This window comes from Saccopteryx bilineata, chromosome 6 (assembly GCF_036850765.1).
Source record: "Saccopteryx bilineata isolate mSacBil1 chromosome 6, mSacBil1_pri_phased_curated, whole genome shotgun sequence".
Taxonomy (NCBI): domain Eukaryota; kingdom Metazoa; phylum Chordata; class Mammalia; order Chiroptera; family Emballonuridae; genus Saccopteryx; species Saccopteryx bilineata.
This window is the reverse complement of record NC_089495.1, coordinates 126920485-126933972: the sequence shown is the minus strand read 5'-3', so window position 1 is coordinate 126933972 and position 13488 is coordinate 126920485. Positions and strand designations below refer to the sequence as shown.

Here is a 13488-nt window from a genome sequence, read left to right as displayed (position 1 = left end):
TGAGCCACAGATAGGGGTGCCAGCAGAGAGAGAGAGACCGGTGTGGGCCCTGTCATGCGCTGCCTGGCCTCTAGTGAGTTTGGCTTCTCATTAGACTCCACATGGAGGTCACCTGGGGTGGCACATTCTTGTCTCAGCTGTGCCTGCTGAGTGCCACTGAGCCCGCACAGCCAGCACAGGACTTGTCCACCTCGAATGACTGCCCTGAATGCGCCCCGCCCCACACTGTCCTGTGTGGGGTCCTTTCTGGCTGTTCCACTGTCACAGCATTCCTGCCGTGGGGTCCCAGTGCCCGCTCACCCTTCTGTCACCCCCTCATTCCGTGTACTCCCTGCACACGGTTTCTTCTTCTGTGTCCTTAGTGCCAATGGGAGGCCTGGCATTGGGGGCAGTGGTGGTGCACTGATGTTAAGGGAATGAAGGAGAAAAGGGCTCCTTCCGTGCAGGGGTATCTGCGTCATCTTTCTCTCTAAGCTGCCTGGGACTCAGCACAAGTGGAAGGGGCTCTGAGTGCCAGCTCGAGTGACTCACCTGACTTCCCTGATGATGTCTCCGGCCAGGCCTCTGTGGTCTGGCACGTACCCCTCGGAGCAGAGGAGTCCCAGAGGGATGGACAAGTTCTTCACCGTCTGTAGCCATGCCTCGGGACTGGGCTTCAGCAGGTCCCTCGTCAGCAGCTCAGTACAGGCCATTGCTGCAAACGCATCCAGGGTCTGGGGGTGGAGAGCAGACCTGTGATGCAGCGCTTCCTTGGCCCCTTTAGCGGCTCTAAATCCCAAGCCCAGAGGCCCTGGCAGTTAGCTCAGTGTGCTCGCACGGTACCTGCCCGCAGCCTCCTCTTTACTTTCTGGGAAGACAGCAGGCCCTGTTTGGTGTGTCTTGACATGTGTTGTGCCAATGTAGGTGCCCCATGCAGGAGTCTCCTATCTGGAGCATGGCTGTCAGCTTTCCCTCCCAGAGTGGCCCGGAAGCACCCTCCCACCTGCTGAAGGAAGGCCAATCCCTGGCTGGAAGAACTAACTGTCCCCAAGAATGGTCATACCATCTCATGTCCAGCCCAGCTGTGGCTCTGTGTGGTGCTGCTTAGGCTGTCTAGAATTGGGGGATGAAGAGTCAAGATTCTGGAGAAGTTGTGGAGCCGGATCCTGAAATGCTGATAGGCCAGGTGCACCCATGGGAGAGACAGCTCCTCCTCGGGGCTTCCTGCTGTCAACTGGTGGACGCAGGACCACAGAGCTGTCCTCAGGAACTGGGGTAAGAGAGTGTGTACGTGTTAAGTCACACACACAGACATGTTGCTGCTCATGGAAAACTGGGACGATTCAAAACACGGCAGGAAAGGGAAACTTAGGCATACTGGCACTGTCCCTCGTCTACCTCTTGGTGTCATCCACTCCTAGCATTTGAACACCCCTACCTGTCCTCCCTGTTGTCCCCAAGTGAGGGTCACAGTATCACTTTCCATCATGAACTGTTTCTCTGTTGTTAGGTGTACTTGAAGAACACCGTCTTTACTGGCTGTGCAATCCCGATCAAGGGGCCATAGGGGGCGCACTTCATTTGTCCAACCCCTATTTTTGGACACTTAAATGGTTTCTCATCTTCCATTTTTAGCAACAAAGCTAGAACGAACATTCTTAGGGCTAAGCTGTTTGACCACATGTGCAACAATGCTCTCAGGACAGAATCCGCAGTTCAGTTTCTGTAAGGTCACTTGTTTGCCCTGCCAGGGGGTGTTCAGGAAGCTCTGTGCTGGTCACACGGCTGTCTGCAATGAAAAAACTGCTGGCCTTTTTAAAAAAAAACAGTATTGCCATGGGGACAGGTAAAGAGAGTCGCTTCAACTCTTCAGGTTTTGTTGATTACTAGTGAGTTTGAGCAGTTTTACAAATGTTTTCTGGCCTGACCTGTGGTAACGCACTAGAACGCTGAGGTCGCCAGTTCAAAACCTGGGGCTTGCCTGGTCAAGGCACATGTGGGAGTTGATGCTTCCTGCTCCTCCCCCCTTCTCTCTCTCTTCTAAAGTGAATTTTTGTAAATAACTTTAAAAAATGCTTTCTGGATGCCTGTATAATTCTGTGAACAGTTGGTTTATAACTTCTACTCCTTTTTAAAAAATCGGGTGAATTTTCTTATTGACTCCTAAGCATACTTTATTAACCCTTAATCATATGTTCTCCAATCTGTCCCTTTCCTTTTTTATGTACAAAGTTTGAAGGAAGTATCTTTCTGTTGAAATTTCTGTTGTTATTATTATTATTATCCTGTAATGGTCTGTTAAATATTTGCCTAACTTCCTTTCAGAGAAGCTAAGCATTTGAAAAGAAGGTGTTCCAGGGACATTGGCGATCTTCATCATGTTGCTAGAGAGTTCCCTGTTTTAGGGGCCTGGGCGGTGGGCTGAAGGTGCGGCAGCCTGTCAGGAACCAGGGCCCTCCCGGACCGGGTCCCGTCCCGCAGCACTGAACCAGGGCCCTCCCGGACCGGGTCCCGTCCCGCAGCACTGAACCAGGGCCCTCCCGGACCGGGTCCCGTCCCGCAGCACTGAACCAGGGTCCTCCCGGACCGGGTCCCGTCCCGCAGCACTGTTTGCAGCCAGTCCACACTGCCCCAGGGTTAGCACTTACCATTAGTTCTTCTGCCGTGGACACCCTCATGGTCAAGAGCAAGAAGTCCTTCAGGTAGCAGTCGAGCAGCTCCTGCCTCTCCTCCTTGCAGAGCTGAGCGAGGAAGCAGCCCAGAGGAGTCTTCTGGAAGATCTCTACAAACTTACTGGACGCCCCTGACGGGGAGACCAGAGTGGCCCGGGGTGAGGACGCCACTCCAGTGCGTCCCTGTCCCTCTGCTCGGGACACGTAGCCCCCATAGCTGGGCCCGCCACTCTGCAGACACTCAGCGGGGAAGGGTCCGCTGACCAGCAGCACAGGAGAGTGGGTGGTCTGACTCTAAGATCATTGTGTTGATGCATTCAATATTTTCCGGGGGAAGGGCAGACACAAAGGCAGAGTTGATGTTCCATTTCAGTCACAAACAGCCTCACTAGCCCCAAAAGGAGAAGACGGCCCAAGACAGACCGAATGTGTGTCTGAGTCCTGATGCATCTCAGGAACCCCAGGATCAGAAAGAGTGGGCTGCTCTCCAAGACTGGGGGCACATTCTGCTCAAACTAAATATCTGCCTCTGGGAATGGGGCGCTGCCCCCATGTGGCATGCTACCATGGCAAAGCAGGGTCAGTTGGAGTGGCCTCGAAACAGAAAAACTCCTTCCTCTGGGGACAGGTGGCTTCAAGTTTGCTCAGAAAAAGTGGCAGGAGGCGTGCTTAGAAAAATAAGCTCATCTTCAAGGATCTTAATCTGTGTATTTTAAAGGCAGAGCTATAAGCCAACCTTTTAAAAATATTGTTTCATTATGGAAGATGACTTCTCCCAAAGCATCATGTGAATATTGGTTTTTTTTTTTTTTTTTTTTAATTTTTTTTTTATTTATTTATTCATTTTTAGAGAAGAGAGAGAGGAGAGAGAGGGAGAGAGAGAGAGAAGGGAGGAGGAGCTGGAAGCATCAACTCCCATATGTGCCTTGACCAGGCAAACCCAGGGTTTTGAACCGGCAACCTCAGTGTTTCCAGGTTGACGCCTTATCCACTGAGCCACCACAGGTCAGGCGTGAATATTGGTTTTCCTGGCACACCAATGGCCAGACCACTTGGCATGTCACAGACAGCTAGGCAAGGTGCCACAGGGTTCTGAGGGGACACAGTCAGCTTGGATGGAGGCACTCTGCTCTTGAAACTGGCAGTTGTTGAGAAAACACTAACTGAGGACATTGGAGTCCTGGGGCCCTCGCTGTCCAGGACGCTTAGAATGAGAATGACTAGCCTGTGACAGGCTCCTGGGCTCTCTTCCTGCCACAGCGATCCCTTACAATGTTCCCCTGGATGTACCTGCAGCCTTGGAGATGTACTGAGCCTGGACCCACAGCTCCTCCAGGTAGTCCCTGATCCTCCAGCTGAATGGGACAGCGTTGCAGACATTGTCCGAGAGGTTCATGTGGCTCTGCACCAGGATGTGGGACATCTCATTCTTGGACCTGCAGTTGGGCAAGTGAGGTCAGAAAACAGTCAGTGAAGTATCACTCAAAATGTAAGACAGGAGCCACCTCCCCCCAGCCCACTGTTCTTAGCTTTCAAGACTGAGGTATGTTTAAGGTAATGAAGCCAGTCCTCTGGTCTGTGTCACAGCTCAGGTTTCTGTTCTAAAGGAATTCAAGGATGGCCTTGTGCAATCTATTGTGCAGACAGACCAAGCCTGGGAGGGGTCAAGTAGGCTGGCTACAGTCTCAGGGAGCCAGGGCCTTGCCGTGCCCTGTGCAGACAGGACATGAGGTCAGAACGAGTTTGTCTATGTTCAAGTCTCGAGTCTGTCTTCTCGAGGTCTCCATTGGTGATTTTTTTTTTAATTTTTATTTTATTGATTCATTTTAGAGAGGAGAGAGAGAGGGAGAGAGAGAGACAGAGAGAGAGAGAGAGAGGGGAGAGAGACAGGGGGGAGGAGCTGGAAGTATCAACTCCTATATGTGCCTTGACCAGGCAAGCTCAGGGTTTCCAGGTTGATGCTTTATCTACTGCGCCACCACAGGTTAGGCCTCCACCGGTGATTTTGAATTCCACTTAACTCATTTTTTTTTTAAGGTGAAAGGACAGGAGATAGTGAGGCAGTCTCCTGCATGCACCCTCACCAGGATCCATCTGGCAACCTCATCTGGGGCTGATGCTTGAGTACTGAGCTATTTTTAGTGCCTGAGGCTGATGCATTCCAATGGAGGTATCCTCAGCACCCGGGGCCAACCTCAAGCCAATCAAGCCACTGGCTGCAGGAGGGGAAGAGGGAGAGAAGGGGCAAGGGAGGGGGAAAGCAGACAATCACTTCTCCTTTGTAAAGAAGCCCCCTAAAATCCAAACAGGAAGCTTTGGGGAGTAACACAGGAGTGGACCTAGGGCTAGGCTCTGAGAGCCCCACCACACAGAGAGAAACCAGGAAGCACACAGACCATGCAGCTCTCCCACTGCAGCCTCTCCGAAAAGATGGAGTGGATGCCAGCAATGCCAGTCATGTCATGATCTGAGGGCATGGAACGTGGCCGGCGCCTGAAGCCCAGATTTCTCAGAATGCCACTAAATCCTCCCACAGGCCGTGAGGCTACAAGTGCCAGGCTAAGTGTGACTCTCCAGTCAGGGCCCTGTGTGCTACTGGACACGTGGAAGAGCAGACTCCGACTGCCACAGTGCTGGGTGCCTCCTCACCACAGGCAGGAAGTCCTCTACTCACCTGGTATCGCTCACCACAACAGGAATGTTCAGAAGCTTAATGTCCCTGAAAATAAACATCCAAAGGTCTCTGGCCCAGGATGGAGTGTCAGGCGTGGCCAAGAGCTCTAGGTTGCCATCTCTGTCGATGACAGACACTATGCTCGCCAGGAGAGGGGTCACTGCGCCCTGGACGCGCCTCCAGAGGGTGTGCCTGCAGTGAGGGAGACAGCATGTGGTTAGTCCAGAGTGAGCTTTTGTCACTGGGGGTTTTGTACACTAGACCTGAGTAGTGATATATATAAACGTGATTGTTTCTGTTAATTGCATTACACTGTCACTATAATTAAGTTTGTATATAATAAGCTACAATTCATTTAAAAAACTCTTGTGGTAAAATATGAGACGGCCCAGTGTATGGACGTCCCAGGTTCAATTCCCAGTCAGAGCACACAGGAGAAGCAATCATCTGCTTCACCCCCCTTTCTTCTCTCCCTTCCCTCCTTCTTCCCCTCCCACAGCCAGTGGCTCAACTGGTTCGAGCATGGCCCTGGGCACTGAGAATAGCTCAGTTGGTCCAAGCATGTCAGCCTCGAGTACTAAAAATAGCTGAGTACTAAAGCATCAGTCCCAGATGGGTTTGCCGGGTGGATTCCAGTTGGGGCACATGTGGGAGTCTACCTCACTATCTCCCCTCCTCTCACCTAAAAACCCAAACAAAACAAAACAAAACAAAACATGAGACCTTGGCCAGTTGGCTCAGTGGTAGAGCATTGGCCCAGTGTATGGAAGTCCCAGGTTAGATTCCCAGTCAGGGTACATAGGAGAAGTGAACACCTGCTTCTCCACCCCTCCTCCTCTCACTTCTTTCTCTTTCTCTTCCTTTCCTGCAGCCATGGCTCGATTGGAGCAAGTTGGCCCTGGAAGCTGAGGATGGCTCCATGGCCTCCACCTCAGGTGGTAAGAGGAGCTCAGCTGCTGAGCATCGAAGCATCGCCCCCCTAGTGGGCTTGCCAGATGGATCCTGGTCTGGCTGCTAGCAGGAGTCTGTCTCTGCCTCTTCTCCTCTCACTTAATATAAAACAAAACAAAACAAAACGAACAAAAAACAATGAGGCATCTCTTGCTAGTTAATACTAGGGAGAAAAATGCAGGCTTTATTTTCAACAGAAGAAAATACCCACTTCAGTTTCTTAGGTCTATTGTATGTAGAGACCTGGAGAGAATTCAAACCCATCTACTGAAGAAACAAAGCATGACAATGACCCAAGAGGTCACTTGATTGGAGGGAGAAAAATGCCTAAGTAGAAAGAGTGCGGAGACTACAAAAGGGAAAGGGAAGCACTGGCTACAGGGAGAGACAGGGAAGTCACTCCAGGACAAGCTTGCAGACTCTGGGCTCCGGGTATTGGAAAATCCTGAGTGTGAAGAGTACCAGGGTTTGGACTGTTTAATCCCAAGAGGGCAAAGGACTGTGGTCCAAAATACACGGATGGTGAACATTCGATCCCAAGGCTGCGGTCATGGACTGGCTGCCCCAGAGCTCTACTTGCCTCCTGACACCTGACACCAGTGTGCAGTTCTGCCCTGTCCCCGACCAACAGGTGAGATGGGTCAGTTCTGGGGCTACAGCAAGTGGCAGAGCTGTGATGGGTGGGACGCCTGACCCCTCTGAACACCCGGCAAATGAGGAGGTTGAGCAACAAAAGCGGTGTGTAAAGGGGGCCTCTGACGACACAGACTTTAAGAAGTATTTATGTAAAATAAAATATTTGATGAAGTACACTGGCACAGCCAAGGGGCACAGAAATCCTTCTAAGGTTTGTATCTTATAAAATTCCTGACTCAGGAAGTAGAATTAGGAAAGAAATTAAGGATAATTGGAGGGGTGGAGAAGAAGCAGAGACCCCTACAGTAATAAAACCCCATTGATGAGCCCCCACCCGGTTGTGTTCCAGTCCCGCCTACTCGTACACCCAGAGCAAAGTCCAGCAGAGCCTGGGCCACTGGACCCAGAGGGGCCAAAGGATGAGAAAAACCTTCATTCAGAGACGAGAGAGCTGAGGCCAGAGTCCCAAAGAAAGTCTACGCAATCCTGCCGCTCAGGCATGGACAGCATTTTCCACCTGGGATTCAGACCGGCCCCTCCTTCCTGGGCCACACTGGTCATCATGGTGGTTTTAGAGAAAAAGGACCACCGGCAATAAGTGAATTCTCCAGGAGCTTGTTCTTATAGTTATAGAATAACTTCAAGTAGGAGGTCTGGAGAAGTAATTCCTCACCTTTTTAATTTTTTTTTCACTCTTTTTTTCCCCCACCTTTTTAATTTAACAACCTCAAACAAAATCTGTTTCTATGGTTTGTTACATGCTGGCGAACGGCTACATCCTCCAAGAACAGATTTAAACACACACACAAGTAGAGAAAAGAGTCTGCAAGCCCCCATATAGAACCCCCATCCAGACCATCTTGGACTTTTCCTGGGTGAAGACCACTTTGAATAGCTGAGAGAAAGAAACTCGAGAGCTCTGACCTTGCACAGGCTGCCTGTCAGTCACCCCACTGTTTTGTAGGCCCCTCCTGGTGGCTTTCATCAGGTACCTGAACGTGCCCGCCTCCTGGAGGGCATCGGGGTTGGAGGCTTCCTGCACCACCCACTCCTTCCTGTGTGACATGCAGCTTTGCTCCTGCTGTGTTAAGAGGTCGTGGAGGCGCATCTTGGTGACCCACAAGAAAGCAACTGCAACACAGCAGAGGGGACACACCAACATTGCCACATGCCACGCCCCTGCTGAGGTCCAGGGGTGCAGCCCGGGCCACCTGGAGCCTGGCCAGGTCTCCAGCCGAGGCCAGGCCCTGCTGGGGTCCCCAGCACTCACCTCCGGGCTCCCAGTCCTCGCTGAGGAGGCTGAGCAGTATCTCCACCCGCCGCACATTCCGCTGCCTGGGCGTGCCCAGGTCGCGGAGCAGGCCCACTGCACTCTGGATGGAGCTCCGCAGCAGGCTGTCAGTGTCCAGGGCTGCTGTCTGCCAGACACAGGCAGGCTCCTGTCAGCCACCCAAGCGTGGGGGAGGCCCAGCTGGAAACAGGTCCCCCCACGCCCACCCACCTGCCTGGCTTCCCTTAGAACTACTGCACGTGCTCAGGACTCAGCTGGGGCTCAAGGGACAGAGCGAACCCATGCAGGAGATGGCACGAAAAGCCCACATGCGCCCCCCCTCCTGGTAATTCTTCTGCAGCATGCAGGAAAATGGTGCCAGGTTAGCCCGGGTCAGCCCGTCTAGTCCTCAGCTTCTCTGGGGGCAGGTGTGGAGCGCCGGAGGCTGACCAGCAGCTCTGGGGAGGCCCCAGGAACAAGGGAGCTGAACTCACATGGCTTCTCCTGGGCTCAGAGGTCTTGCTCTCCACTACCTCAGAGCTGTCTGGTTCCATGTCCACATGGGTCTCGGCCCTCGGTTCACCAGTCTCTGTTTCCATCACCTCCTCATGGCTGTCTCCAGCCCTGTGTTCCGTCTCGGCTACAAGAAAAGCAACATGATCAACCTACTGCCCAGAAGACGACCCTGAACTGCATGCAGGGTACCGGCTGGCAGCCGTTCCATGGGCCCTGGCTCCAGCAGGGTCCCCAAGGAGAGGCCTGGGACATGCAGAACCTCCAGTCTGCCCCTCAGGTGTCCTCAGAAGGGACCCCTCACTTCCAAGCAAGGCTCCAAGGGCCGATGATACAGGAAGAGAAGGTGACATATGCCACAGGTAGCATTTCTGTAGCCCTCTGCACCCACAGACAACTTTTCCCAGTGGAAATAGTGCCTCCTGCATGGCCTGGGAAAGCAGTAGGGATGCCTGGGAGCCATGCCAGCTGCCGCTGAGAGGCAGGATCAAGGACTCTGGCAATGGAAGCATGGGGGCCCTGTTCTCACAGCACACTGCAGCACTCCCGACACTGCCTGACCACGTGGCCTCCCTCCCGCATCCCCAGAGATTTTCCCCAAGACATACACACAGACCCACCGTCTGGCTCAAACAGCTGGCTGATGGTCACATTTTGTAGCTTCGTCACGTCAGAAACCATGACTGTGGACTTCTGGAGGTCGTCGATGTGTACGGAGTGCCACAGCCCTGTAAAGAGCAAAGCCCCTAGCCTCCTGGCATCTTTTCCGGTTTACTCATCTGTCAGAGCAGGAGGCACCACATCTTGGTGCTGACCCCCTCTGCTGAGTGACAGTCTGACACATGCTGTGTCTCAATAGCCCAACACTGCAATCTGTGTGAGCCTGAAATAAACACCTGGTCCAGGCCCCCCAAAGAAGGGCTGTGGTCTTCTACGTAGGTGGTATCCTACCTGCCCTAGCACAGTTGGTACAGGGCCGGGGGGCACTGGCAGGGCTGCCCTCCATCACCTAGGGAACTATTAAAGTAAACTGCTATTTGTCTATTTCTAGAATGCCAACTTTCTTACATGACAAATATTTGGTGAGCCATTCCTTAGGAGATAGGGAGGGAGGGGGAAGGAGAGAGGGAGACTGATTTAAGATAGCATGTCCCCCACCCCAAAACAGGCACAACATATCAGTGTGTCCATGACAGGTGAGTCGGAAATGCCCTCTCAGCATTACCCATATAATGAAGGTGAGGAACCAGAGAGGCCGCGTGCGTGTTCATCAGGTAATAAAGGAAATGCTACACGTGGAAGCTGCAAGTCCAAAGATAAGGGATTTTTCCCCCCGGTAATCAGTGGTAACAAATCTAATTGCATCTGGACCAAAGACTATTGAGATTGACATTAATTTTCTAATTTCAGACTTGTACACCCCAGGACCAAATTAGACACAACTGAAGTGTTAGACACATAACCACAGTCAGTAGTATCTTTCTCTCACCTCCGTGGAATCCCACGTAGGATGTTCCACTTCCCATCCGGGACAGTTTTGTGATGAAATAGACAAAGATGCAGTCCTTATTCCCTTGTACCTTGTTGATTTCATTTATAACGGAATACCTGTTTTTAAAACAAACACGTAAACCCAAAACAAATCAAAGCAAATAAACAAAACCACAGCTGTGGCATGGCTGATGGGTGTCTGTCCTCAAAGCTGGCCTGTCCAAGCTTATGGTCTCACCTTATTTTTTTTCCAGTTTTCAATATATATATCAGACCCTCGTGATTACCCCTCTTATGAGAGAATGAGGGCATGTTCTAGCCTATTCCTGCCCACTCCCATTCCTGTGTCCTCCTGCTTTAAAAAGGAATTTCTTACCAACTGGAACCCCTAACCTGGGATCTAGATGTGCTGCCCTAATCCCACCAAAGGCAAGTCTAGCAAAACTTTATACTGTAAGCAACAGGGCTCTGGCTCTGAGAACAGATAACCAGGGCAAGACATATGGCTTCCAATGCTTTCAAAGGTCCAGAAATCACTGACTTTGAGTAATAGGGGACACAACTCTGAAAGTACCATGTTTCCCTACAAACACTATAAAAATCCAACAAATGCAAATAAAATCATTTACAGCCTGTTACTGTCCTTGACCTTGCCACAAGTTCAAATGGAATAATTTAAAACTAGTTTTAAGTACTGAAACATGTCTGCAAGCCTAAGTGTCAAGGATACCCCCTTTTTTAAAAATCCCACTAATGGGCCCTGGCTGGTTGGCTCAGCAGTAGAGCGTCGGCCTGGCATGCAGGAGTCCCGGGTTCGATTCCCGGCCAGGGCACACAGGAGAGGCGCCCATTTGCTTCTCCACCGCCCCCCCTCTCCTTCCTCTCTGTCTCTCTCTCCCCTCCCGCAGCCGAGGCTCCATTGGAGCAAAGATGGCCCGGGCGCTGGGGATGGCTCTGTGGCCTCTGCCTCAGGTGCTAGAATAGCTCTGGATACAACAGAGCAATGCCCCAGAGGGGCAAAGAATCGCCCCCTGGTGGGCATGCCGGGTGGATCCCGGTCGGGCGCATGCGGGAGTCTGACTGCCTCCCCGTTTCCAGCTTCAGAAAAATGAAAAAAAAAAAAAAAATCCCACTAATGTTCTATTATTTACACAGCTTGCATCACTCCACCATTTCCGTATTGTGATTAGCCTTTTTTTCCTTCTCTTTTTGCTTCTCCTTGTTCAGTTTCTCTAGTCCACAACCGGGAAAACAAAAAGAGAGAATTGGTTTTACTTTTATTTCTATGTCTACTGGGATACCATACTGTTCTCAGGAAAGCAATTCTTTAGACGGTCCCAAATAAATTTTGGGTTTCCTATACGTGATTGCTGAGAAAAATAACAGAAACATACTTAGCCGATGCAACGAGCTGAGCACTGTGAACCCCATCTTCAAAATCTGTTTGAATGATGAGGATTGTACATGAGGCTGTGTTAGTCAAGCAGTTTCTAGGGGGAAAAAAAGGGAAATTATGCAAGTGAGTTCACCAGTCTTAAAAAAGTGGGTGATGTGGCCCTGGCCTGTTCGCTCAGTGGTAGAGTGTCGACCCAGCGTGTGGAGTCCTGGGTTCAATTCTCAGCCAGGGCACACAGAAGAAGCACCCATCTACTTCTCCACCCTTTCCACTCTCCTTTCTCTCTATCTCTCTCTTCCCCTCCGGCAGCCAAGGCTCCACTGGAACAAAGTTGGCCTGGGCGCTGAGGATGGCTCCATGGCCTCTGCCTCAGGTGCTAGAATGACTCCGACTGCAGTGTAGCAACGCCCCACAGGGGCTGAGCATCACCTCCTGGTGAGCATGCCGGGTGGATCCTGGTCAGACACATGTGGGAGTCTGTTTGTCTGCCTCCCCCTTGCTTTTCACTTTGAAAAAATACAAAAAAAAGAAAAAGAAAAAAGAAAAGTGGATGATGGCTCTGGCCAGTTGGCTCAGCAGTAGAGCACTGGCCTGGTGTGTGAAAGTCCTGGATTTGATTCCCGGTCAGGGCACACAGGAGAAGCACCCATCTGCTTCTCCACCCCCACCCCTTCCACTTCTCTCTCTCTTCCCTTCCTGCTGCCATGGCTCAATTGGTTCAAGCAAGTTGGCCCCAGGCACTGAGGATGGTTCCATGGCCTTGCCTCAGGAGTTAAAAACAGCTCGGTTGCCGAGCAGCAGAGCATCACTTGGTAAGGGGCTTACTGGGTGGATCCCAGTCAGGGCACATGAGGGAGTCTGTCTCTTTGCCTCCCTGCTTCTACTTAATAATAAAAAAAGTTGTGCCAATGACCTCCTGACTCTGAGTGATGGGAACTATAAGGGCAGCAGACAGAAAAGCTGTACAGATGAGATTCTCCTCTACAAGGTGAGTATCCTTTCCCTACAGTGGAGAAAGAACAAACCCCAATAAATGCTTCCTCAAGAGATACAAGGACCAAGGGCCAGAGAAGAATGTTCACGCAGAAGATAACAGCAATGACAAGGACACAAGAGACTTCCGCAGCTGTCCTTTTCACAGTTACAAGTTCTCACATTCACTAACCGACGCTGGTGACAAGCACCAGCGGTCACAACAGCCACACAAACCACATACGACACAGCCAGGACTGAGGATGAAGCCCAGAGGGAGGAAAGGCAAGGGACCTCACCGGATTTCTCTGAGGAATGAGTGCTCTGTGTCAAACTGTTGCAGTGACAGGATCGTGGGTTTCAGGGCCCTGCCATTAACTTTTGACTCTAAATTCTCACAGTCACGACTGGTGAGCAGTCTGGAGAAAGTAGTAATCTGCAAAGTCAGGGAATGCAAATTATTCACTAGAATTCAAAATTATTAGCACATCCCCTAAGTTGAGATCCCAGGAACATGAGGATGGTTAGCAAATACTTTCTATGGGCACAGCATGGGGCAGCTGGCACATAGACAGAAAATCAACCCAACCCAGAGTTTTAAAAAAATGAGGCAGTGCTGAGGGAAACAACCAATAATCAAAGGGCAGTGGAGAGAAGACACCCCGTCCCTAAGGTGGGGTGCCCTTCCCAGACACCAATGCCTCTTCCTGCTTCGGTCTCTACTGGAAATTCTGGCAATTCCCTTAAGGGCTCAACACAAATGTCACTTCTTCCCTGGCAATCTTGCTTCATACTCTCAGATGGAGTTAGCCAATGATGCCCCTTCCTTTCTGTGGCTGCCAATTCTCTACCACTGGGTCATACCACATAGTGTAAGCAAAACACTCCTTATGGGCATGCTGATCCCACAGCTGCCAGGTTCCCATCTCCAGGC

General features: G+C 51.3%; 1 protein-coding gene across 1 annotated transcript in view; it reads right to left on the bottom strand.

Annotated features, from left to right (window-relative positions):
• Positions 1–13488, bottom strand: part of RNF213 (ring finger protein 213) — a 141026-nt gene that overhangs the window by 32331 nt on the left and 95207 nt on the right. Inside the window, exons 31-42 of the mRNA XM_066234648.1 lie at positions 12854–12990; positions 11581–11676; positions 10185–10303; positions 9316–9423; positions 8677–8822; positions 8183–8330; positions 7905–8043; positions 5326–5517; positions 3942–4087; positions 2628–2782; positions 1043–1249; positions 532–713 (exon numbers count right to left, since the gene is read on the bottom strand). Coding sequence (XP_066090745.1) covers positions 532–713; positions 1043–1249; positions 2628–2782; positions 3942–4087; positions 5326–5517; positions 7905–8043; positions 8183–8330; positions 8677–8822; positions 9316–9423; positions 10185–10303; positions 11581–11676; positions 12854–12990 — 1775 coding nt within the window. The remainder of the gene's footprint in view (positions 1–531; positions 714–1042; positions 1250–2627; positions 2783–3941; positions 4088–5325; positions 5518–7904; positions 8044–8182; positions 8331–8676; positions 8823–9315; positions 9424–10184; positions 10304–11580; positions 11677–12853; positions 12991–13488) is intronic.